At 49.5% G+C, this 26,404-nt stretch overlaps 4 protein-coding genes across 4 annotated transcripts; 2 read left to right on the forward strand and 2 right to left on the reverse strand.

Annotated features, from left to right (window-relative positions):
• Positions 1 to 1,279: 1,279 nt before the first annotated feature.
• F4807DRAFT_458704 (uncharacterized protein) lies at positions 1,280 to 16,310 on the forward strand (the record flags this gene model as incomplete). Its single annotated transcript, XM_048001250.1, has 6 exons — positions 1,280 to 2,274; positions 2,331 to 5,437; positions 5,491 to 7,601; positions 7,656 to 7,726; positions 7,795 to 16,105; positions 16,176 to 16,310. The coding sequence occupies 6 exons, from the start codon at positions 1,280 to 1,282 to the stop codon at positions 16,308 to 16,310; spliced, it is 14,730 nt and encodes a 4,909-aa protein (XP_047855651.1).
• Positions 16,311 to 18,914: 2,604 nt separating this feature from the next.
• On the forward strand, positions 18,915 to 21,203 carry F4807DRAFT_450900 (elastinolytic metallo proteinase Mep; the record flags this gene model as incomplete). Its single annotated transcript, XM_048000178.1, has 7 exons — positions 18,915 to 19,271; positions 19,330 to 19,721; positions 19,774 to 19,898; positions 19,976 to 20,401; positions 20,482 to 20,899; positions 20,962 to 21,051; positions 21,107 to 21,203. The coding sequence occupies 7 exons, from the start codon at positions 18,915 to 18,917 to the stop codon at positions 21,201 to 21,203; spliced, it is 1,905 nt and encodes a 634-aa protein (XP_047855652.1).
• A 693-nt stretch (positions 21,204 to 21,896) lies between these two features.
• On the reverse strand, positions 21,897 to 23,605 carry F4807DRAFT_450901 (nagb/rpia/CoA transferase-like protein; the record flags this gene model as incomplete). Its single annotated transcript, XM_048000179.1, has 2 exons — positions 21,897 to 22,274; positions 22,406 to 23,605. The coding sequence occupies 2 exons, from the start codon at positions 23,603 to 23,605 to the stop codon at positions 21,897 to 21,899; spliced, it is 1,578 nt and encodes a 525-aa protein (XP_047855653.1).
• A 551-nt stretch (positions 23,606 to 24,156) lies between these two features.
• On the reverse strand, positions 24,157 to 25,740 carry F4807DRAFT_458707 (UPF0187-domain-containing protein; the record flags this gene model as incomplete). Its single annotated transcript, XM_048001251.1, has 4 exons — positions 24,157 to 24,671; positions 24,731 to 25,077; positions 25,131 to 25,492; positions 25,552 to 25,740. The coding sequence occupies 4 exons, from the start codon at positions 25,738 to 25,740 to the stop codon at positions 24,157 to 24,159; spliced, it is 1,413 nt and encodes a 470-aa protein (XP_047855654.1).
• Positions 25,741 to 26,404: the final 664 nt, after the last annotated feature.

Consider the following 26,404-nt stretch of genomic DNA (forward strand, 5'->3'; position numbering starts at 1 on the left):
GTATTATCGATAAACTAGGTACTAGGTGTATGGGTATTTAACTACAGGTAGGTCATGAGGCGTTGGGCAACGGAACGAATATTGATATTAACGCTAATAGTAGAAATCGCCCAAGCCTCTTCTCAACAAAGTCCATCCCCCACCCTACTTTGCTTCGTTACATAGATAATATGTATTAATGGATTTCGAATCTACGGAGTCTTCCTACCATGTAATTGGGTGTAATCGACAAGTATCTACTATACTATTAGTATGTGTATATGCATGTGCGTATGCATCTACCTACTAAGTAGGTACCTACATGATCTAGTAGATGGCGCTAGCATGTGATGATGTAAGGTCGTACGTTACAAGTACATACATAGTCTCATGTATTGTACTTCATTCATTTAGCGTTTCTATTAGTCAATCACCTAGGCAAGAAAGTAAACGTAATAGAATTGTGACGCTTGACGCCAACCAAAAGTCAAGAAAAAAAGCCTCAGGGAAAAAAAAATCGACCGGCTAACCCACCTTTCAACCAATACCTACCTACCCAAGCTTCGCACCAAATTGTGACGAGCTCTTCTCGATCTGGCATTCATCTAGTTTGATTAATCTGGTTCAGGTTATGGCCATCATTGGCGTACCTTTGTACTGTGGCTTAAGCGATCCGGACTCGCAGAAGGCATCGAACCTTGGAACCTCAAGCTTCTCGGCCAGTTGGCGAGGTAATTCCCTGACTGCCTGATTGCCCAACCTATCGTGCCGTTCCTACCGCGCGGGGAAAAGCCACAAAAGCCACCTAACGGCCCGTTCCCCCTTTTCCAGCTAGCTCTGCCGCCCTGCGCCACCCGGCCTTAAATAACCTGTGGACCAAATTCGATATCGAGGTACCAAGATACCTGAAAGGACTCAAGTTTGTAAGTTCAGATTCAACCACCCGTGAGGACCATTCTATGCCTTCAGGTCGAAACGACATGCGGTTGTGTGTTGCTTCTGTTTGGTAACTTAAGGCTAATTCTGATTAGGGTCGACGGCAGCTATTTCTTGCCTAATGATCCTCAATGTACCTAAGGTTATGATAGGTAGTCGATGCTAAACAACGACATCGTCATATGAAAGACATCAAGCCATCCTCCGACCTATAACTTCGAGTCATAGTCTTCTTATACGTCCACTCGTGGAACTGGTGTCATAATATGACATGCTTGCACGCAAACAAGAACAAGAGGTCCTCAGCTCATTGCCTTTTCCCTTTGTCTCGCTTTCTTATGAATAACTTCGTCCACATATCACAATGGAGCTAGCAACGGACTCGAGGGGGTTGTCAATCCTCAATCCTTCCCCTAGTCTTGTCCGGGGACCGACGCTCTTGCATGATCTCGTGGCGCTGTCGAGTAACGATGATATGCTAGCGATAGATTATCGTTTCCTTGCTGGCGATAGATACCGCCTCTCCTATTCCGGGTTACGTAACGCCGTGGCAGCCTTAGCTGTGCGGATATCTAATGTCTTGCGCTCTTTAGCTCGGGAAGACACCGGTGAGAATCTCGTCATCCCGATCCTTCTGCCGCAGTCGCCGGTTCTTTACGTTGGGCTCCTTGCGGTATTAAAGGCCGGCGCTGCTTTTTGTCCTCTAAGCCTTGACGCCCCGAAAGAACGTCTAAATTTCATGTTGAAGGATGTCAGGGCTAAGATCGTCCTAACCGACGCCAAATCTGAGCCGAAACTCCCGGTAGATGAAGAGGTGTATAAGATTTTGATAGTCGACCAACCATCGGACAAACCTGCGCAAGAAGAAGCCCAGTTGGCTCCTTACAGAGTACCCAAGGCTGAGGACTTAGCATATGTCATGTATACGTCTGGCTCGACGGGTCTGCCCAAGGGCGTCGGTGTATCCCATCTCGCCGTGACGCAGAGCTTGCTCGCTCATGACCGCCACATCCCGCCGTTCGCGCGATTCCTCCAATTCGCGGCGCCTACGTTCGACGTATCTGTGTTTGAGATTTTCTTCCCTCTATTCCGTGGCCGCACCCTCGTGTGCTGCGACCGTGCAGATATGCTGACAGACCTCCCTGCTATTCTAAGGGATATGCGCATAGACGCGTGCGAGCTGACTCCCTCGGTTGCCGGCAGCCTTTTGAAGAAGAGAAGCAACGCCCCTGGATTGAGACTCTTATTGACCATCGGCGAGATGCTCACCGAACCAGTCATCCGGGAATTCGGGGGTGATGAGAATGAAGAAGGCTTACTTTGGGGAATGTACGGCCCCACAGAAGTGGCTATCCACTGGTAAGTTTTTCTCACTTCTTCCAGTCTCGATGACGTACTCATCTGCGAGAGCATAGTACGCTGCAGCCTGCGTTTTCGAAATCGTCTACTAGGAATAATATAGGGGTCCCACTTGACACCGTGTCGGCATTTATAATAGACACAGACACGACCGAATTTCGAGTGCTTCCTATCGGCGACTCTGGGGAGCTCGCCGTTGGAGGCCACCAGGTTGCCACGGGCTATTTCAACCGACCGGAGCAGACGTCGGCGGCTTTCGTCGATACGCGTTGGGGCCGGATCTATAGGACCGGCGATAAGGCGAGAATGCTGCGAGATGGCACTATTGAGTGCCTCGGGAGGATAGGCGGCGGTCAGGTAAAGCTGAACGGGCAGAGGATAGAGTTGGGGGAGATAGAGCATGCTCTCTTACGCACGCCCGGATGCCACGGCGCTTTCGCGGTTGTTGTCGCTAATGTTTTGGTGGCCTTTGCGGCGGTCGAAGAAAGCTCGGAGCCTGCAGGGATCCGTGCGGCTATTCTTTTCCAATGCAGGTCCTGGTTGCCGGCGTTCATGATCCCTACCGATCTCCAGATAATGAGACATTTCCCCTTGCTACCTTCAGGTAAAGTTGACAAGAAAACGTTAGTCGAGCACTACGAGGCGACAGCTTCTCATAGCCCGTGTGCGGAGGAGACATACGAGAATGACCTGGAATTTCGACTCTGCGAAATGGCTGGGGCAATCCTTGGCCAAAAGGTTGCTCCGTCGACTCGTCTACCCTCCTTAGGGTTAGATTCCTTGTCGGCAATTGAATATGCGTCGATGATTCGAGCCGTCGGAGTTGTCGTCAACCCGGTTGATATATTGGACGTGCCAACCGTGCGAGAGCTGTCGCGCCTTGTTAATGGTCGACGTGATTCGGTAAACTCGCTTAGCTCCGATGAAGATTCTCTAGGTTCTATGCGTTTAGAGCAGCGCGTAAATCTTTTTGCAAATGACGGCGCGATGCAATCACATCTAGATGATGTCGAGCGTGTAGAACTGTGCAGCCCTCTCCAGGAAGCGATGATTGCGGAGACCCTAAAGGATGCAAGATTATACATCAATCAGACTAAACTCCATTTCCCTAGCTACCTCGCCATCGAGTCGATCAAATCGTGGTTCTTAGCTCTAGCCCAGCGCAACGAAATCTTACGTACCGGGTTCTCGCACTTAAGCCACAAGCTCTACCAAGTTATTTGGAAACGGCTTAGGGAAGATCAAATCAATATTCTTGATCGTACTCGCCCTTTTGAATGCCTCGAAGTCGAGCATTTTCTTCGTCGTCCGTTCCAACTTGATATTATTCCTAACGAACCCGGGCCGAACTTCCATACGGCTATACTAACCCTACACCATTCAATATACGATGGATGGACTATAGATCTGCTAATCGAAGACCTTTCTTCGCTGGCGCGCAATGAACTGCCAACTGACAGACCTCAGTTCAGACAAATATCTCGCTACCTTGCTACGTTGCCGGAAGCCGAGATGATGAGCGCTAGAGAATTCTGGGCGGAACATCTCCGTGGACGCACTCCCCCAGCTCTACCTAACTTCAAAACCAAATCTGTGCCAGAGTCACAAATCAGAACGGTGTGCAGGGAGATGGGGCTTAACCCTACAATAGTGAGGGACTTCGCTCTCGGGGCGTCCGTCGGCCCTCAGGTCGTATTCCAAGCCTGCCTAATGTGGCTTTGGGGTACAGTTTGTGGCGTCGACGACACGACATTCGGTTCTGTATCATCCGGTCGCACTCTCCCGATAAGTGGCACCGAGAAGGTGATGGGTCCTTGCATGACCACGCTTCCGTTAAGAATAATTACTAGTAGATATACTAGCATTGTTGAACTCTTACAGGGAATTCACGCTATTAATCGGGAGACTCTTAGACATGGCAACATTCCCCTTGCCGAGATCAAGCGGGCAGCTGAGATCCCGCTCTCTCAGAAACTGTTTGATGTCATATTTGCCTACCAAGAATCCCTTGTTAGCCGCAGGCGAGACATTACTATCATCCGCGAGGACTCGCATCAGGATGCCGTAGAAGCTAAGCTTCTCGTCGAGATCTCGCCCTCGGAAAGTCAGTATTCATGTCAGATTACATGGCACTCGGATGCATTTTCGAAACCGCAAGTTGAATGCTTATTTCAACACCTAAGCCATTTGGTCAACTACTTTGTTAGAAATGGCAACGAGCCACTAAGCGGTGTCTCGCGGAGTTTCCCACTTGAACGGTTGTCTCTTTACAACGAGAAACCAAAGCGTCTTAAGCTACTATCAAGCTTGTCGGAACTCGTAGAGAGGTCGGCCTCGACCTTTCCAACTCACGACGCTCTGTGTTTCGCTTCTGCCATCGGCGCTTCGGGTCTAGAGGCGCGCGTGTTGACATACAAAGAGTTAAATTCGAAAGCAAACCGTATAGCTAGGTATCTTCAACGATCCGGCGTCGTCGGCGGGGGGGTAATTGCGGTAGTGATGGATAAGTCGACATTGATGTATTGCGCCATACTCGGAATCCTAAAATCCGGCTGCGCATATCTTCCCATACTTCCTAGCACCCCGTCGCAGAGGATACGACTGATTCTTGAGCAGGCTCGAACTCAATTTTGTCTCATTGACGGATCCTTTCATCTACAGCTAGTCGAGGGGTTCCCTTGCACAATCATCGACATCGCGTGCTCGACGTTGGCTGAATATTCTGATACTAATCTCGAAATTCCCAAGAACGCGTCCGATCTTGCCTATGTTATCTACACCAGCGGAACTACCGGCACTCCAAAAGGCGTCTCGGTTACTAACACGAATATATTGAGCAATATCGAAGTCCTATCCCGAATCTACCCTCATGAGCCTTCCGACCGAATGCTCCAAGCTTGTTCCCAGGCCTTCGACATGTCCGTGTTCGAGATATTCTTCTCGTGGGGTACCGGCATGTGCCTGTGCTCTGCTACCAACGACGTCTTATTTGGGAACCTTGAAAAGGCTATACGAGCGTTTCGGGTAACGCATCTCGGCGTGACTGTCACCGTTGCCTCTCTGCTAGAGCCTCTTCAAGTGCCTAGTGTCAAGTTCTTAGTCACAGCCGGCGAACCAATGACTGATAGAGTCTTGGAGAGATGGGCGGAACAGCTCTGGCAAGGTTTGTAAATACCTGCTAAGTCCAACTCACTATTTTGGTACTGACATGCTTAGGATACGGCCCTTCGGAGACCACGAATATTTGTACCGTAAGAAAGGTATCGCAAGGAGACTCGTCGCAATATTTAGGATGGTCTTTCGAAAACACCTCAACTTTTGTCTTCTCTCCGGGCACCGAAGAGCTTGTCCCTCTGGGTTGCGTAGGCGAGCTGTGTTTCGGGGGCGATCAGGTGGCCGCGGGCTACCTGGAGACGCCCGAATTGACAGCGGCAAAGTTTTTCGAGCATCGTGACTACGGTCGCCTATACCGGTCCGGGGACGTTGGGCGCATGCTTCCCGACGGCTCCTTGGTCATTCTCGGAAGGATCGACACCCAAGTGAAGCTCCGCGGACTAAGGATCGAGCTTCAAGAGATACAAGCGATTGCCCTGAGGAGCGGGTTTGCGAGCTCTTGTGCGAGTGTGCTTATTACGCTCAGGGGCACTTCGTCCCAGCAGCTGGCGCTATTTTATGTTCCTACTGACCACAGATCTACGACATTTGGTTTCTTGTCTCTTACGGACTCGATAAGACAGGGGGTCAGCATGATACGGCGGGAACTGAGAGCCTTTCTGCCAGATTACATGGTGCCGTCATTCATCTTTCCTATATCTGCCCTTCCATTGACGTCATCTGGAAAGGTCGATTATAATCTACTAAGTCGTTCTGTCGACGACCTCTCCGACAGAACTTTGAGTTTATGCAGTCATACGGAAGATCCTGATGAAAGTTCCGTGGAATGGACCGAGACCGAGATTCTCATATCAGAAGTGATATCAGAAACACTTGGTATCGATAGAAAGGCGATCAGTCGTTGGAGCTCATTCGCTGCCCTCGGAATAGATTCCATCTCCGCAATGTCTCTAGCTCGAAGACTTCAAGTGGTATTTGAAAAGAAGATTTCCTTGCCCGGCATTCTGTCAAATCCGAGCGTCGGAAGACTAGCTTCGGTTATTAATAAGGAAATGTCTCCCGTGATGGCTCATCCCGAAGGACGAGCTAGTATCCTCCCGGGGCGGTTAGTTGAAGCGATCCGACGCCGATTTGTGAGCCGCGGATTTGAGGAGGTGGAAAATGTTCTTCCGTGTACTCCGCTGCAGGAAGCTATGCTCTCGTCTGCTTCTCAATCTAAAGCGGGCTCTTATTGCAATCAAATGCTTTTCCGACTCCATTTACCGTCCCAAAATTTGAAGAATCATTGGGCTATGATGTTTGAGCGACATGGAATCCTACGAACGTGCTTTGTCACAACCGAAGATCCCCAACATCCGGTGGTCCAAGTAATTTTAAAATCCTACTTTCCTACTTGGAATACCATTCAAGTAGATAAGGACAACTTTCAGGACCGTATCGTCAGCCACGGGAGATCCCTTCCGGCCGTGCTCGAATCGGGCCAGCCTCCCGTGTCACTCGCCTATTTTATGCTCGATGACGCTACAGAATATTTGTCTTTTATTTGTCATCATGCTGTCTATGATGGTGTTTCGATGAGATACCTACTCTCTGAGATCGAGGCGGCATCCCGCGGTGAGCAGCTGCCGGCTCCTCTGTCGTTTGAGCCGTTCCTTCGGGAAACCCTTCCTTTACCTATTGAAGTAGATGATTTCTGGGCAACCCACTTTGCTTCCTTTTCTCCTTTTCACTTTGACAAGTTGCTACACGGAAACGATCCCGAACCAGATGTAGTATCCGGAAGCGCTTCCAGCAACTCGTTCTCGTACGTTGCGCGGCGGCTCCGAGACCTAAGCGTGTCGCTACTGCCGCTATGCCAAGCCACGTGGGCTATTACTTTGTCTTTGTTACAGGGAAATGGCGATGTCTGCTTCGGAAACGTCGTGAGTGGACGCTCTATCGATTTAGATTCAATTGATACCCTTGTGGCGCCATGCTTTAACACGGTGCCTATGCGATTGAACTTGTCAAGTATCACTTTTCTTCACGAGATCATCAGGAAATTTCAACAGCTCAATACCGAGATCATGCCATATCAATTTACTAGTTTACGCCGGATACAATCACGGCTTCCCGTATCACGGCTCTTCGACACCATACTCCTCCTTCAACCCCAGTCTAAACCCCTGGACGAAACTATATGGTCCTTGGTACAAGAGAACGGCGCAATGGACGTAAGTTGTAATTGGAACATTATCCCTTTGCACCCTAAACTAAGATGGTAATAGGTACCTCTTGTATGCGAGATCACCCCTTTACCAGAACAAGATGTCGTAACATTGCAACTGCATCGAGATCCGTGAGCACTAAGCCCTGCCCGAAACCCCTTCTAGCGCGCCATAAATCCACGTACTCACTCTTGAATAGTTCGATATTTACCCACCAAACCCTTGTACTGATTCTAGATATATTTCGGTTCGTTTTTGACGCCTGTCTTGAACACCCATCTGCGCATGTATTTACCGTCCCCGAATTACCTGCGCCATGGCAACACGACATCGCTCAAATATCTGTAACGCATGAATCACCTCGAGAGGATGCATGCGCTGCAATTGTAGAACAGCCTAACGACAGCGAGAGTTGGACCCAAACTGAGATGGCTGTTCGTTCGGTATTATCTAAGTTAGTCAAGACCCCAAAAGAAGAAATTAGACGCCATACGTCGATATATCGCTATGGTCTAGACAGTATCGGCGCCGTCCAGTTTGCGAATCTCCTCCGTCGAGAGCTCTTTGCCGTTTCAGCGGTGGACGTAATCGAAAACCCGACATGCGCCGGTATCGCCTCTCGTTTAATGGATCAAGGAAATGGCGAACAGTTATTTTCTTATAACTTCGATGCTTTCCAAGCTGCCGTTAGACGCGATCTAACCAATGTCCCAAGCCCGGATAAAGCTTATGAAGCATTGTTGCCATGCACGCCGACTCAACAAGGCATGATCTCGCAGTTCCTTAGCTCTAAAGGGGCGCATTATTTAAATTTCATGAGCTTCACCTTAAGACCGGAAATTGACCCTCAGCAAGCTGTCGGGGCGTGGATTCATCTGGCAAGCCGCCACCAAATACTCCGTGCTGGGTTCATGGCGGTTAATCATGAAGACACCTCCTATGCGATGATAGTTTACCCCAGCGTAGACTTCTCAGCCCCGATATCAGTTCGTTGTCAACCCAAAACGTTCGACGATTCTGAATGGCGTGCGGAGGCCACCTCGGAGGTCATAAATAACCTTTTGAAGCCTCCTTGGCAAGTCGTGATTGTCAATCATATGCGTGGTCCTCCAACAATGCATGTTGCAATGCACCATGCATTATATGATGAGAGGTCACTACGACGGTTGCTTTGCGAACTAGCAGGTGTTCTTTCAGGCAAGGTAGAAGATGGGGAAGCCTTGCCGATTCGATCAGCCATTTCTACGTGCCTTGAACCCGTGTGTTCTCAGGCTACCGCTACCTCTGAAGCTTTCTGGAAAGGGAAAGCCGAGGATCTCGTGATTAACAAGTTCCCAACAATGACGCCACTTTACGTTACCGAACGAGTCCAGTCTACCGTATCTAAAACGTGCGATTCGTCCTCTGAGAGTCTTCGCCGTAGTGCTGCCAGAGCTGGTGTCACGGTCCGAGCCGCGTTACAGGCAGCCTGGGCCCGTGTCCTTTCTTCCTATCTTGGGGAAACATCGGTTGTTTTCGGAGTCGTCCTTGATGGGCGGACTACGAAGGAAGAACAGGACGTAATATTCCCGATGGTGACGACTTTGCCTATTCTCGCACGTAATTCCGACTCCAATGCTGAGCTTCTTGAATACATGATGCGATACAACACTGATATGCGCCGACACGAGCGGACTCCCCTTACTAAGGTCCAACGATGGCTCGGGCGGCCTGATGGTCGACTCTTTGATACGATAATAGGTTACCAGACTGAAGATGTACCAAAAGGAAATCTTCCGTGGGAATTGTTAGATGAGATTGTGTCACTTGAGTACGTGGCCGCGTTAGAAGTTGTTGAGATATCTTCAAACGAGCTACAACTAAATTTAACGCATGACGCCCAGGTTTTACCACCGGGCCAAGCACATATTCTTCTACGACAATTCGACGCGGTACTTCTCGACCTTTTAACGAATCCCCAGAGTTATGCCAACGAGCTTCCGCGTCGTGATCCGGACCTTTTCTCTATCATTCCGGCGAGCCATCCAGAGCTTCCGTCTCCCGCCAGTTTCCTCCATCAGCTTGTAGAACAAACTGCCCAGCGCGTACCTACAGCAACTGCCCTTGAGTTCGTTGAGGAGTTAGGCAGCCCAATCCGACGAAGATACTGGACCTATCGTGAACTAGATGAGATGGGCAACCGTGTGGCCAACATGCTTTTGCGTCGCAAGATGCCTCCGGGCAGTATCATCGCAACGTGCTTCAACAAGTGCCCAGAGGCTTACTTTTCGATTCTCGGGATTCTCAAAGCCGGTTATGGATTTCTTTCCCTAGATCCTAGCGCCCCGGCATCCCGGCTCGAGTTTATCCTTAGCGACTCAGCAGCTGCGTGTTTGCTAACCGAGTCGGAGTTGAGTGTTATTTTGAATACGAATACGCCAACGTATACAGTTAGCGAGCATGAGCTCTTGGATTTCCCGGTTTCGTGCTGCGATGCGTCGCAAATATCGCCATCGGATACATGTTACTGCCTCTATACGAGCGGCACGACGGGCATTCCAAAGGGCTGCCTAATTAGTCACGACAATGCTGTTCAGGCCATGCTTGCTTTTAAGCAGCTTTTCTCTGGGCATTGGGACGCGTATTCAAGGTGGCTACAATTTGCCTCGTTTCATTTTGATGTGTCGGTATTAGAGCAGTACTGGTCATGGTTTGTCGGTATCACTCTCGTCGCAGCTCCGAGGGACCTTATACTTAGCGATATAATAACGACTATATCGACTTTAGAAATTACTCACATTGACCTTACCCCAAGCCTTGCGAGACTTATCCACCCTGAAGACGTGCCAAGCCTATGCAAGGGCGTCTTTATTACCGGGGGAGAGCAACTTCGACAAGAGATCCTACAGGCGTGGGGACCTACGGAAGTCATCTATAACGCATATGGCCCCACTGAAGCCACCATTGGAGTTACGATGTTCCAAAGGATGCCCGCGGATGGAAGATCGACTAACATTGGCACGCAATTTCCGAATGTAGGCACGTACGTACTGGAACCAGGCACCGAAGTCCCGGTCCTCAAAGGCGGTGTTGGGGAGTTGTGCGTGTCCGGGCGGCTAGTTGGTAAAGGGTACCTAAACAGAGAAGACCTTACCAATGAGCGATTCCCAGTTCTGGAGCAATACGTAGATCGCGTTTACCGCACGGGAGACCTCGTCCGTGTCCTTCACGATGGTTCGTTTGACTTTTTGGGTCGCGCTGACGACCAAGTCAAGCTACGCGGTCAGAGGCTCGAAATTGGTGAAATAAACCACGCCATCAAGACTGGTCTCTCTGGTCAGTTAGCTGATGTGGCTACCTTCGTTACGAGGCAGGCTGGGCAAGAGCGAGATCTCCTCGTCTCCTTCTTAGCTCCCATTGACTACCAATCCGGCTCCACGGACTTGTGCATCTGCGCTGACCATCGTTCTCTCAAAATGTCTCGGGCAGCGCTTGAAGCCTGTAAAAGCCGCCTTCCTGGGTATATGGTTCCTTCTTACGTATTATGCGTGCCGTTCATTCCTCTGTCAGCAAATAACAAAGCCGACGTCAGGCGTTTAAAGACTCTCTTTGCAGAATTGCCTCACGACCATCTACGAAGTCTTATGACGGACTCCACTATGTCCCGAAGAACACTCGACGAGAAGGAACATTTAATATCGTCGGCAATCTCGGCAATTACACAAATCAGAGATGTTGAGATACTCCCGTCGTCGTCAATTTTTGAACTCGGGATCGACTCAATAAACGTAGCGCGCTTAGCTATCATATTGAAATCCAAGGGTTTCGTCCGCGGGAGCGCTTCACTCATCTTACGCTATCCTCAGATAGACCGTCTCTCTCAAGCTCTGCAACAGGCGGACCCCATTTCCCTTGATAGACAGGCTCTTCAGGTCAACCAGTCTATTCGTGCATGTTACCATAGGCATATCGGCATGGTTTGTAGAGTGCTGGGGATCGACAAGGCAGACGTGGACTACGTGGCGCCATGTACTCCTCTTCAAGAGGGGATGATCACAAGATCAAAGATAGCCGAGAGTCAGTCGGTTTACTTCAACCAATTCCAGATTGATCTTAACACGCATGTGTCAGTCGAAGAATTAAAACGCTGTTGGGACAGTGTATTTAGAGAATGTGATATACTGAGAACGGCATTTCTCGCAACTACCGATGGATATATCCAAGTAGCCACCAAGCAAAAAGCCATCCCTTGGTTCGAGATTAGTGTAGGGGAAAAAGAAATCGATTGCATTGTATCAGAACGTCGAAGCATTTGGGTTACTTCGAATCAAAACATCTTACGAAATCCCGTGGAAATCGATCACTTCGAATATCGTGGAAGACAAACTATTCTAGTCCGACTCTTCCACGCCGTCTACGACGGACATAGTTTCGAACTTTTGCTTCGAAGAGTCAGTTCGAAGTATCGTGGCGAACCACCTACGCGCGCCCCCGAATTCCTTGACGTGTTATCTCGTGGACCATTGCTCAAACATGGTCAATACAGAACGTTCTGGGAGAATGTTTTCCGAGATCACGCGTTTCGGCCACTACCGGCCTTGACCAGTGAGCTTGGCGCGTCCGATGTCTTCGTTTCTCGGGTTTTTCGCGTAGATAAATTGGAAGCTCGACGTCTGGCTCTCAGGGTAACGCACCAGACCATGATACAAGCTGCATGGCTAGTTACGTTGAGCAAGCGCGTCGGATTCGTACCAACTATTGGCATTGTCTTCTCTGGGAGGTCCCTGGTTCTCGACGGCATCGAAGATGTAATAGGCCCTATTTTTAACACGCTGCCATTCCGAGTAGACTTCTCCGGACGGACTACTTGGGTATCGCTTGTTCGGAGTATCCAGGAGTATAACACTTCCGTTCTTGAGTGCGTGCATACACCGCTCCGAGATATTCAGAAATGGTGCTCAAGCGGACAGCCGTTATTTGATACCCTCATGACCTTTGATCGTGAAGATGTTTTTTCGGAAGAAAAGACGCCTTTATGGTCTTCCGTTCATTCGACAGCATCGCCAGACTATCCTCTTGCGCTCGAGGTGGTTCTATCACGAGACAACTCCCTAACAGTTAACGCTGCCGCTAAGGGAAATTTTGCTACGGACGCTGCGGTTTGTCTGTTACTAGAAGAACTCGGACAGGCTTTTGAAGACCTCGCTAGCTCGGATGATGATACACCCCTTACTAGTAGCTTTACAGAAAGTAATGGCTCAGCGACCTTACAAGAAGCACCTCGTGCAACAGATCCACATATTCCGAGCACGTCGACTACGGGTAGAACAGAGCTTTTCAAAGATATCAAAGCAAGAAACGTTCGACACGAGGTTGCTTCCTTAGCTGGATTGGCAGATGAAGACGTACTCGAGAACACAAGTCTCTTCGAGCTGGGTTTTGATAGCATTGATGCTATCAAGCTCGCCGCGAGGCTCAAGAGACTTGGACTTCATATCACAATCGGCGAGCTGATGAAAAACCCAACTATACGCAGCATCATTCTGTCGTATAATGCCGCAAATACCAATGGCACCTATGGACAGAATGGGATGGCTAGTCTAATAAACTCGGCTAACTCTTTGAGGGATCATCTTATGCGGGACGGACTAGACCTTCACAACGTCACAGCCTCTCTACCACCGACGCCGCTGCAGGACTCCATGGTTGCAGAAATGCTTTTATCTGGCTTTCATCGATATTTCAACCATGACGTATTAGAGATCTCTCCCGACACGAATATAGATCGGCTAAAGTCGGCCTGGGCGCTTGTGTATGCCAACTCTCCGATCCTGCGCACCTCGTTCGCTGTCGTCGATCATCCGAACAGTAAAACCGCGTTCTGCCAAATCGTCCGTGATCAACCGCTTAAGTTCAATTCGGCCGCGGAGTTTTCTAGTCTAGACGATATTTCAACGGTGATTAGCCAGGCCCGAGATAGGGCAGCTGCGGCAAATGGAACATCTGATTTATTCCAACTGACACTTGCGACGACACCGACAAATCACTACCTAGTCATATCCATCGCCCATGCTCTATATGATGGGTGGTCGCTTGAGTTGCTCCATAAGGATGTGTTAACTGCGTACGAAGGTCACTATCGATCTCGAGGAGGGTACGAGCCGTATCTTTCTCGCCTTCTTTTTGATTCTGTGACCGCAGGTGAAAGCTTTTGGGCCGACTACCTAAATGATGCCAGACCCACAATACTTCAGCCAGTTGCGAAAGTAGTCGATAGCCGTGAACCAACTATACATCGGTCAGAGCTAGTATCAGCGTTGAATCCGGATGCATTAAAGTCGTTATGCCGAAGATATCGTATCACTCCGCAGGTCTTAGCTCAGGGATGCTGGGCACCAGTGCTAGCTTCATTGACCAAATCCCTGGATGTGGTGTTTGGCATAGTCTTGTCGGGAAGGGATACAGACGATGCACAGGATCTCTTATTTCCAACCATGAATACCGTACCATTACGGGTCGTGCTTCATGGGACCGTCACCGAGTATTTTAATTATCTACAGGCTACCATGTCAGATATCATGGAATTCCAGCATTTTCCGTTGCGGGAAGTGCAAAAAGTAGCTAACCTCGCAGGCGAGCCGCTGTTCAACAGTCTTTTTCTCTTGCAAAATACCAAGGAGCCCAGCATCGGACCATACTCACCAATTTACAAGTCTGTTTATGCGTCGTCGGCCGTGGAATACCCGTTATGCATCGAAATGGAACTCACAGAAAGCACAGCTCTATGGCGCATAGCTAGTGACGAACGTTATGTGTCTCTTCATGATGCCAATCAGATTCTAAAGGATATCGAACAGATCCTATACTACTTTTCCGGAAACCACGACGATATTCTCGAATTCTACCACCCGTCCGAGCAGGTATCCATCTGCGGCCTTAAGCCTTTTAAGTTAAGTAATGCCGTCAATGGCGGAGCGGATATGACACCGTCGGATATGTCATCATGTAACTCGTACTCCTTTAGTCTAGAGTCACCCATACTCGACATCTTATCAGAGTTGTCAGGAGTAGAGAAACACGACATCGACCCTAATCATTCCATATATCACCTTGGACTGGATTCTATAAGTGCTATCAAGGCGTCATCCATGCTTCGAAAACGCGGTCTCGAGATATCCGTTCGAGATATGCTGAGAGCAACATCGATCCGCGAAATTGTGAATGGGCGAACTGAACGCGCCGACAGTCCGGAACATATCACTCTTGATACGCCTCTGCGATTAGAGACAGTCTCAGGTATGGCTAGAATGGAGACACTACTCGAGAGCGCCGGGGTGGGTCAAGACGAAGTGGAATCCGTCCTTCCAGCTCTCCCCATGCAAATACACATGTTAAGCACCTGGCAAAATACGGATGGGTTCCTCTTCTACCCGCGATTCGAGTACAGTATCTCTGGCAAAATAAACTACGAGATAGTCGCGAATGCTTGGTCTAAGCTAGTCGCTGAAAATCCAATACTTAGAACGCGCTTTGCTGCTACTGGGTCGGTAGAAATTCCCTTCGTCCAGGTCATCACGAAGTCAAAGCCGACAAACCCTGCGAAGCAGGTTACGCCAAGCCCTAGCCAAGAGAACTGGATCTATGAGGAGGCCGTGACGCCTTTTGTCTCAATCTGCGTTGATCATTCGCACCAAGGAACATTTCTGTATCTCCACATCCATCATGCGTTATACGATGGTATCAGCCTTTCTGCAATAATAAGTCGCTTCTCAGAATTATGCGCCAACATCTCGACTCCTTCTCTGGGACCTCGCCACTCCAGATGGTACGAGTTTGTCTCGAACCATTATTCTCTTCAGGTTCGGCAACGGAGACAAAATTTCTGGTCTTCATATCTTCGGGCCATAGAACCGAGACATCTGCTAACGCTACAAAGGTCGGTAACAACCGGCCAAAAGCCTCAACAAGTCGGACGGCTTCGGCGCGACGCCATAAAAAGCGTATCTGCTCTCAAGGCAAAAAGTTCGATTTATGGAATTACACTACAAGCGCTCTTCTTCGCGGCATATTCCAAGGCACTGGCAGGTTTACGGCGCTCCGAGCTTAGGGGGCTGGGTCAGGACGTCATATTTGGTATATACCTTGCGAATAGGACAAGTTTCGGTGGTCTTGAAGAAGCTGTCTTTCCAACGTTGAGTATTGTACCTCTGGTAGTTAGAAAACCGCTAGCCCGGTCAACTGTCGAATTAGCTGTGGATATTCAGAAGGATATCCTCGAAGTTGGCAAGTTCGAAAATGTCAGCGTCGGCTTATGGGAAATATACGAGTGGACCGGGATGCAGATCGAGAGTTCTGTTAACTTTCTCCCTGCCTTGGAGGATTCGATCACCGCATACACGAACCGTAGTGTTACAATGACCGAGGTGACTAGCCATTCAAAGTCAACCCCTGAAAGCAACGAACCACCGTCGAGCCTTGCACAGCCAAGCGCAGACTTTGCATCGCGGAATAAAGCAAGGAAAGCATTTCTAGTAAGTTATTCATCATTCATGCTGGTACTAAGGAGTCATATCACAATGCTAATCATAGACCCGTCAATAGCACACGATAGATGTCGAAGCGGCGGTTCATGGTGATGCCATGGATATTGGCGTATTCTGTCCGCCTTCCTTCTCAGAATCCAACGTAACGAGTTTGGTTGACGACCTCATTATTTCATTGGAGGCTGTACGTTAGGCTCCAGTACTTCGACGACACCTTCTGAATGGTGATCGAGATGACTGCCAGAATAGATGCCTCCCGACGCCACGATGCTATCAATATAGAATTCATTGGCATTGCATCTAACAGATTAGACACCATAATGCCCGCGCCAGCACGCCTTAGCTGTGTTCTTTAGCGGAAAAGCATAGATAGCCTTTGAATTCACTCGACTTCGGTTACAAGCTTCTGTAACTCTCGTATTATCTTCAGGCCTAGTATTAGTCTAATTTACCCCTGGTAAATGTCACGCTAGATGCATGTCTGGGTATGGTTTGGTAGCCTTTCGTTATGAGGCTATTGTTACAGCAAGACATTTATATATTCTCAACTGTCGAGCCGCCATGGTATATCAAGGTCTGTTGCTAGAGATATATGTGGCATGGTTATCACGAAAAGAAGAGAAGAACAAAGTGCTAATACAAGAGCCAACGGTCGAAGACAAAAGGAAATATCCTATTACGACATGTCCCATTGAGATTCTAGCCAATGCCTACCTACTAAGTACCTAGGTAATCAATGTTTACGAACTTGCCAAGTTAACTTCCAGACAATATAACATGCTACAACTAAACCGATGAGGAAGTTGCGAGGTTTTGCATGTCGCCATATATCTACCAGGTAGGTAAGTACCTAGGTGGGTAGTTCATGCGATGACCGTCAAGGCACTAGCGACGAAAAATGGAAGTCGGTCGGAAGCGGGGAAGTGCTCAAGAAAAACGTCAGCGAAGGCGACGATTATTCCTAGGGAATTTCCAGTTAGCTCAGTCCGTTCAGGAGTTGAGAACAGGAGCCGTTTCTTAATAATGCTGACATGAATGTCGGCCAGAGATCTCTACCCAAGTATGCCAAGGCTAAGATGTCGGGGATTAAACCGTCTAGCAGTGGCACGTTACCTAGCAGCCCCTCCGCCGTCCGTCAGCCGTACAGCAGTGGCACAACCGCTACAAGGGCATATAGGTAAGTATCTCGTGCAGCTATCCGGGGAAATAAGGTAAGGCCTGTGCGGAGAATTCGAGCTGTTCGTACCATTCATGATCGTCCCTAGGATGTGATATGCGCTGCGACGGCTGCATTTGTAGCCTACAGTACCTAGTCTAAGCAGTATCCTCTAGGTACTTTTTCGAACACTACGCGCTAGGTGCTGGATGGGGATGGTGTTGGGGATGGCATCGTGACTAAACTAGTAGATCAGATACCACGGTTAGTATGTAAGTTGACTAAGAGATAATTGCTTCGTATCTCATTTGAGGTTTTGACAAAATTGTAATACCGCGGTTCAAGCTTCGGCTGGCTTACTTCTATAGGAAGGTCTGCAAGATGAGAGAAACAGGAACGGACCAATGCCAAAGCTTTAGAGTTGTATCGACCACATATTTAAGCGCGACCATCCCGCAGCCAAGACTCGCTATAATATATTCATGTCTTAACGATATGCGTTAATGTCAGAGTCGCCTCCCAGCTAGGCAACACACGTCCCATCTGCCAGGCTGAGTCCTTCTTATCTCAACACGCCATGGCGTACAGAGTATACCTACATACCTGTAGCACATCACCACCGACCGCTGCGATTGTGCTTCCTTGTCCGCCAAGCTGTATATTGCGACATTGGCGCAGCGAAAGGGTCAGCCGATGCGCCAAGGCTGCCCTCTCAGAATACCAGGAGATTTATAGACTAGGCCTTGACAAGAATGTGCCATGGTCAAGAGGTCTGCTCGAGGCATCGTGAACAGAGAAGAGGTTCTCGAATTGGCAGTCGGTTTGTCCCATGTTCAACTTCCAACCATATTGACGACCGCAGAGTTAGGCTACCTAGGCAGCAATAGCCGGACCCTAGATATTCTACCGAGAGAAATTTCCAGAGTCGATTTCAGTCCTTCGTTGCGCTTCAGCAGCCTCGGTTGTGCTGGTTCTCGGCATATCTCTATGAAGAGAAAATCTAACAATAAGTCCGGGGCTCGTGAATAGGAGAGGCACTATCGTTACCCACAAGCGCCGGGAGAAACCTATCTGGAAAGCCTGCCGTATCGTAGAATTGAAGCCCTCTCGATACACCAATCCGGCGCTATTTCGTCCCACTCGTCCCTCCGATAGCTTGGCATGCGAGCAAGCCGGTCTACCGCGCCCAGGGACCTACTCCGAACGTCATAGGCCCCTGTCAAGACGTGCGGTATACCACTGCAACCGATAATCACTTTCCTTTCGTGAACTCGTATCGGGCAAGGGGGGAAGGTTATCAAGCTTCTCGTGCATCGCCGCCAATGGCGTTAGGACGAACATACCCGGAAGACCTTCTCGAACAAAGGAGCTTTCTGCGAAGAAGACGCCCGAATGATGGCACCCGACCGTATTCAGCGGGGCGAGGTAAGGCATGCTCGACCCCAACCCTGCCGATAAGCACCATGTCTGGTCCGTCAACAATCACGAACCTCTTCTAAAGAGGAAGCTCAGGGACGATGAGTGTCGAGGTCCAAATCGAATATCAGGCGCCTCGAGCTATATAAAGCTCAACGCCGGGCTGCCATAGACTAACCAGCAAGCTCAAGCATCTCAGGTCATCTCTGCTGTCCCTTTTTCATCATGATGCGATCTCTGCTATTACTCGGCCTTCTCGGCGCGTCGTTGCCCGCGCACGCCCACCCCACGCAGCCCTACAAGGCTGGCCTCCGACGCCGGACGGTAGACCTCAACACGTACCGCCTTAAGGAGACGGCTGAGTACAGCAATAAGGCCGCGACGAGCTCCAACAAAGCCGTGCGCCTTCTCAAGCGGGATGCGTACGTCGACACCGCGACCGAGCTTGTCAAGAGCGTTGCCCCGGGCGCTACTTTCCGCCTAGTTGACGACCACTATGTCGGCAACAACGGCATTGCGCACGTCAACTTCAAACAGACCGCGCATGGCTTGGACATCGATAACGCCGACTTCAACGTTAATGTGAGTCTCCGAAGCGATCGCCAGAAGCAGCTTAATATCCGGTGCTAATCCTCATCAGATCGCCTCCGACGGTAGCGTTTTCTCATATGGCAACTCCTTCTTTACAGGCTCCATTCCCGAAGAGAGCCCGCTGAACAAGCGGGAGTTCTCGGACCCTACCCAGGCTCTCACGGGAGCGACCAAGGTTCTCGAGCTGCCAGTGACCGGGGAAGCCTCCGCGGAAGCCGCCGAAGGAACCGAGACCTACACTCTCAAGGGGACTTCTGGCGCGCAGAAAGACCCTGAGGCTCGCCTGGTCTACTTTGTCAAGTCCGACGGTAACCTAGCCCTTACGTGGAGGGTAGAGACAGATGTCCTCGACAACTGGCTATTGTCGTATGTTGACGCGAACACCAATGAGGAGATCCATGGTGTGGTCGATTATGTTGCTGAGGCTACGTACCTCGTCTTGTAAGCGAAGTAGATTCCCCAGATCGGTTCCCACACCTGACAATTCTACTAGCCCCTGGGGAGTGAATGACCCTGACGTGGGCACTCGCTCGGTTGTAACGGACCCGTGGGACCTCCAGTCGTCCGAATTCACTTGGCTGTCGGACGGAAAGACCAACTACACGACGACTCGCGGTAGTAAGTTAACGACCGAATCCTGAGCTTCCTCTTTCCCGCAAGGAAAAATGATGACTGACGTATGAATTTATCGACAGACAACGCTATCGCGCAAACCAACCCCGACGGCGGCTCGGATTACCTCAACAACTACCGCCCGTCTAGTACGTCTCTCAAGTTCGAGTACAACTGGGACGCAACTTTGACGCCGCCTTCGACCTACGCGGACGCTTCGGTCGCTCAGCTCTTCTATACGGCGAACACGTACCATGACCTGCTGTACGACCTCGGTTTCACGGAGGCCGCAGGCAACTTCGAGTCTAACAACAATGGACAAGGTGGCCAGGGCAACGACTTCGTCATTCTCAACTCCCAAGACGGCTCCGGTACCAACAATGCCAACTTCGCCACGCCTCCGGATGGACAGAACGGACGCATGAGGATGTACCTCTGGACCGAGTCAAACCCTCCAAGGGACTGTGCCTTCGAGGCTGGTGTGATCATCCACGAATACACGCACGGATGTAAGTGACTATGCTTTCGTCGACTCTCACCAGTCAGAAGTCTCAGAAGCCGATCTAGCTAACCTTCCCCTCCGGAACAGTGTCTAACCGTCTGACCGGTGGCCCCGCAAACTCCAACTGCCTGAACGCGCTCGAGTCCGGCGGTATGGGCGAGGGCTGGGGTGATTTCTTCGCGACGGCCATCCGCCTACAGCCTAGCGACACCCGGGAGACGGACTACAGCTTGGGCGCTTGGGTCTACAACGACCCCGCCGGCATCCGAAACTACCTGTACTCGACCAGTCTTACCACAAACCCGTACCAGTACACGACCCTGAACACGTACAACGAGGTTCACGACATTGGTGAAGTGTGGGCCACGATCCTATACGAAGTCATGTGGAATCTCATCGACAAACACGGCAAGAACGACGGTCCCAAGCCCGAGTTCGATAGCAACGGCGTCCCGACCGATGGAAAATACCTGGCTCTGAAGCTTGTCCTTGATGCCATGGCCATGTAAGTGATTCAGACCACGTTGACTCGGAAACGAGCGACAGCTAACAACATCTCTCCCCTAGCCAACCCTGCAACCCCAACTTCATCCAGGGTCGCGATGCCATTATCGACGCTGACGAGGCCTTGACGGGTGGCGAAAACGTCTGCGAGCTGTAAGTAACATTCCTCTCAGCTGGGTTTCACTGTAACTAACACTTGAAATTTCAGCTGGACTGCTTTTGCTAAGCGAGGTCTCGGCCAAGGTGCTGCATACTCGAGCACCAGACGCACGGGAAGCAACACGATTCCGAATGGAGTCTGCTAGATGCGCTTGAAGCCGGATTATATGTATAATATTCACGGGATAAAATAGTTCAGTCTCTTGGTTAGTAAGGAACTCCTGGTCGCAATGGCTGCCATCGTGTGATAGGACGTCGAGTGTGTACCTTGCAAAATCGGAGTGCTTCAACTAATTTCAAGCACTGAGGATGATCATATAATATAGTTAATTCAAGTTTCATTATATTGTTCACAATTTGATCTTTTATCTTTCTTTTAATGAAAGGATAATAGGCCAGGGAAATTATTGAAATATTGAAGTATCAATGTCGATACCTAGGTAGGTAGGTAGGTAGAAGTAGATTGAGGGGGACAGGGCTTGTATTTGTAGGTACCTACCTAGGCAGTCTAGGTAAGATACCTACCTAAATAACAGTCCAGCAAGGTACTCATGTTTTAAACCCCCAAACCCATCCTGTTTTGACATGTCCCAAGCAGTTCCCTAATGTAGGTAGTAGCTGTCGCAAGCCGATATGGGTTTACATCCGATAATACCGGTACAATACTAATTTAGATGTTATCCCTTGCACCATGAGTAGCATGTGATGCAATCCAGACTCATAAAGTATCAATACCTATTCGCCTACGCACTATCGAGACTTTCTTCAGACCATGTCGTACATCGAAGTGTTCTAGATAGAACCCTTCAGTTTTGCTTTCTCTCTCGAGTCCTCATTCACTAAAGATTCTTAAAGAATCTGTCCATCTCGTCGCTAATCCAGCTCGATCTCTCTGCAATATCTTGGACAGACCAAAGCCCTTCGTCGGTGATGTATCCGTGTATGAAGCGAGCAGGAACCCACTCGAAATACGTGTTTCTCACTTGGAGCTTTTGCGTTGAACTACCCTGAGCATCAGCAAGGGCGCCTTGAATGATCTCAAAACTTTTAGAATTCCCCGTCCAAGCCTGTATCACCTCTGACGGGTCATTCTCTTCTGCTGAATGCTCCTCCATCAGACCTGGACAGGCTATTTTTTCGGTTTCGCTCAGTATCACCACTTTTGCATTAGGGGCGACATGTCTTTGGCTTAGGACAATGGGTAATGATCCGATTTTCTGCATTCCGCGTCAGTAGCTATCTAGAATTATTATAGAAAAAAGAACTGTGGCAGCGCCCTTCGCAATTCATTTCTGGTCCAAAAGGAGAATATAGGTAGGTAACAGAGTATAGAGATAAGCCGACTTACGTTGCTGACGTCGCCTGTCGTGCTAATGCGATCGGCCCCGAGCACAACGACATCGACGGCTTCTGCTGCTAGGGCCATTGAAGCGTCCGTGTATAGTGTCACTGTGAAGTCTACAGACCCCTCTTGAAGTTCGAGCAATTTTGCGGCTAGTGCTACACCTTCGCAGAGAGGTCTCGATTCCAAGATACGAAGGTCGAGCGAGACATTCAAGTAAGCAGCGGCCTGCAATAGGCATGCTGATATTGTAGAGCTAGAGGATAAGGTTAATATGCAGATCCTCTTCTTCGGTTCCGTTGTTTGGATGACATTTTGACGGAGATAGTTAGAAAATGTATCGCGGATACGGTCGGTCGTAGACTTGCGCTGGATCAGTTGATCATCGATGGATTCGATCATCTGTCGGAGCTTTTCTGGGGATGGAAGATCTTGATTGAATACGACTTCGACCCGATCAAGGGTTTTGACGATGGCGCTTGTGATTGCGGCACCCATACTCTCGCGGGCCTTACAAATATGCCAGGCGGCCATTCGGACATTTGCCCACCACGTATCATCAATAACATCAGATTTCATTTCCGTGATGAGAGTCTTCAGAATGGAAACTGCTTTCTCGGCGAGCTGCCTAGCACCGCTTTCATGGTCGTCCCGTAGCCTCCGTAAGCCGAGCGTTAAGACCTGGCCCGCATGGTGTCCTAGATCATACTCGGGCCACACCCTACGCAAACTATTTACGAGTTTGGGAACGCCGCCAAACTCGTCCGTCTCTTTCACGTCTAAAGGGTCAAACCATTCAAACCCCTCGTGCTCCCAGTCGATGGTGATCCCCTCTTCACCAACACCTCCCTCGGCTTTGTCCTTGAGGCGGAAGCCAAAGGGGTTAATAGTCCACTCACGCCCGATAGACGCGTCGACAAAGGTGTAAGGTTTGCCGACTCGAAGAAGTTCGATCGAGGAGAGGGTCAGACCGGTCTCCTCATTGATCTCCCGCAGTGCCGTAGCATATGGGCTTGCGTCATCCTTCTCGACACTGCCGGATATGGGCGCCAACTTATGTTGGTAGGTACTAACTTTGCCACTACGTCTGAACAGAGCGACTTGAACTGGCTTGTCAATACCGTTGGGGATTTTGAAGAGAAATGATCCGGCAATAGATCGCTTCTTCAGTCCGCCGTTCCCGCTTGTCGCCTCCTTTGAAGCCATATTTCGATTTTGATCAAGTAGATATCTGGAGTGAATAAAAGCAGGGAATCGTCTCAGGAGATGTCGCAGAGAAATTGCCGATGGGGAAATAGAGAAGAGGGTGCCATGATACATCCCAAAGTTGCCACAGATCATGTAAGTCGGTGGTACGTTTAATTCGTGATTAGTTGTAGTAAATCGTGAGGAGCATATGCTATAATCTCATAATCGAAAGATTTGGTAATATGAGGATATGAAGGAAAGTAGATTTTGACCAAGAGGTTATGAAATAAACTAAGATTAAAATGTTAGCGAGGTTACTGGAATACATGTATGAGTGACTAGGTAAATTCGCACGCAGAAATACATATAGATATCTTAATATTTTAACCTGCTTTACAGCATATATACAGGTACTTTTTATGCAATCCCGCTAAACCTAATGATAAAAGCCAATATACCGCCAGCCAATGATTATAAAAACATAGTTACCAAGAAATAAAAAGACATAATGAAGAATTGAGGTTTTCGAAGAAGCGCTTCTACAGTTGTAATTGGCACCCGTCCAGAAATCATACGTTCTGTTCTCCCTTCGAGCTCTGCGTACTCTGCGTGCTCTTTTCCGCTTTGTCGAACCTTGCGTATGGCTTATTCCTCAGCGCATTCCGGATCGCCGACTCCGGTCGCTGCACCCATACGTTATAGTTTGACTCGCTGTGAGGAAATAGGACCTTGTTCCTCGGGTTGTCGACCCATTCGGAGAGACGCGGCTTGGGGCGCGCCGCGATGGTCTCCATGTCTTCTACGATCTGCTGGCAAAAGAGCTCCAGGGGCAAGTCGTTGACGTCGTTGCCGAAGGGGTTCTCAATTTCGTGTCCGATGAAAAAGATGCCGAGAATGATATAAGATGCGGCAACGGTAGCCGGGATTGTGATCCAACCGAGCTCCAGAAGTAATTGGAACGGGAGGAGAAAGACGTAAAGCCATGTGATTTGAGAAATGGCGATGGCGTAAGCGATCGGGAGAGGCGTGTTGAGAATACGCTCCGTGTTGACCATGACATCGTTCAATGCTTGAAGACTGTTGTCTGTACCGAGGTGGCCTGTCAGCAAGTTTACACACACAATCAAGCCAAAAGCGACTTACAGGCAGCGGTCTGTTGCATCCCGACAGGCAATTGCCCACCGATAGCTAGTTCGTCTACATATGCCGTCAAGTAGCAGAGGATCTCTAGGGGGAGATTGCCAAGAGGGGTCTGAGCCTTCTTCATCAATTTCCGCGGGTTCGATGCCGCGAATGATAATCCGAGGTTCTCTCCAATTGCCTTGAACATCCCAGGCTTCGGTCTCATCTCGTGTTCCTCGGTCGCGGCTTTGGCAAAAGTATCGATGTGACCAACCAAATCTACAAGGTCGTCGTAATATGTGTAAGGCTCAAATCGAAGCTTGTGCTTCATGCTCGCGGCGAAGGCCACGATCAGGTTCATGGCGGTTCTAAGCTTGGTTAGGTAGCTGGCCCGAGTTTAATGTAAGTGAAGGGGCCCTACAGTTTCGCCAGAATGTCTTGCTTCTTGGAACCCTCGCGTTCGACGGCATGCAGCCAAAACACCCTTCCAAGCGCTTGGCTGGTGAATATCAACTGACTCCAATACTTTCTGCCCTCAGCGTATCGCTCGTACGCGGTCGAACTACGGAAAGACAGACCCAAGCCCACGACGAAACCGGTAATGGTAAGCAGGATAGAACTGATTCCTAAGTTGACGTTCGGGACTAGTTTTGATATAACGGTCACGAGAGTTGCCCAAGCAGCCACGACAAGCAACGGGACGATCATCTTGGGGAGGATACTGCCGTGCATCTGCATGAACAGAGGCCATTTCGAATGCTTAGATAGGTCGCGAGGTCCCGTCTATCGGAGAAAGGGTTAGCAACCACGATGAACTGGTGGGGTTAGAGCGAGTATCATACAAAATAATCGTCTATATCCATTGTCGTGTTTCTTCGGCTGAAGGGGTTGGGCGTTGCCGTGTGTCGCTGCGGCGACATGGGATATTCCTCTTCTTGGATGACGTGCGGGCTCTTTTGGCCGATGGAAACGTGGTGCCCCTGTTCGCCATCGTGGTTTGTATTGACCGTGATGCCTGAGTCCTCCGACATCTTGAGATATGGTAGAGGTCGAAGCGCGGGAACGAGTGGAGGTCGTGATCGACAGCGACCAGTATTGCTCAATTAATGGGAAATCTACAAAAATAACGATTGGTACACGCCTCGGCAATCGACTCGATCACGATATAACTTTATCTTGTGTACCACGACTGCGGATTGGAACCTGCCAAAATAAAAAATGAGCGGAAGAAGAGGCGTAGTAATGATGGAGTTTTAAGATCGGAGATCAAGAGTGAAAAGAAAGCACCTTCATGACAAAGGCCTAGAACATCTCCCTGTCGAATCCACTCCTTGTACGTACATCAGGGGACGGGCAAGTTTTAAATATCTGCTGTCCGTCAGCCTGAGATGTTGTCGAAGTTATTGGGTAGCGTCCAATGCAGGGCCTTGTAAGTCGCCCTAACTGTAAGGGTCCTTCATAGCTAGCTAATACCGTAGTGGAGTCGATTGAAACAAGAAGAGGTTTTCGAGAAGACCAATTAGAAGGGAACGGATAGAATAATTGACGAATCATACGCCACTAGCCAACGTAGAATTTCCACCGTTCCTGGATCCTAGAATAGGACCTTGGCAGCGCAGGGGGATCATGCATCGCTGGTATTTTGTATCATGAGGTGGTATTCTGTCCGATTACTCCGTCTTGTGCCTGAGCGGT

Source organism: Annulohypoxylon truncatum, assembly GCF_022578515.1.
Source record: "Annulohypoxylon truncatum strain CBS 140777 unplaced genomic scaffold F4807scaffold_10, whole genome shotgun sequence".
NCBI classification, from domain to species: domain Eukaryota; kingdom Fungi; phylum Ascomycota; class Sordariomycetes; order Xylariales; family Hypoxylaceae; genus Annulohypoxylon; species Annulohypoxylon truncatum.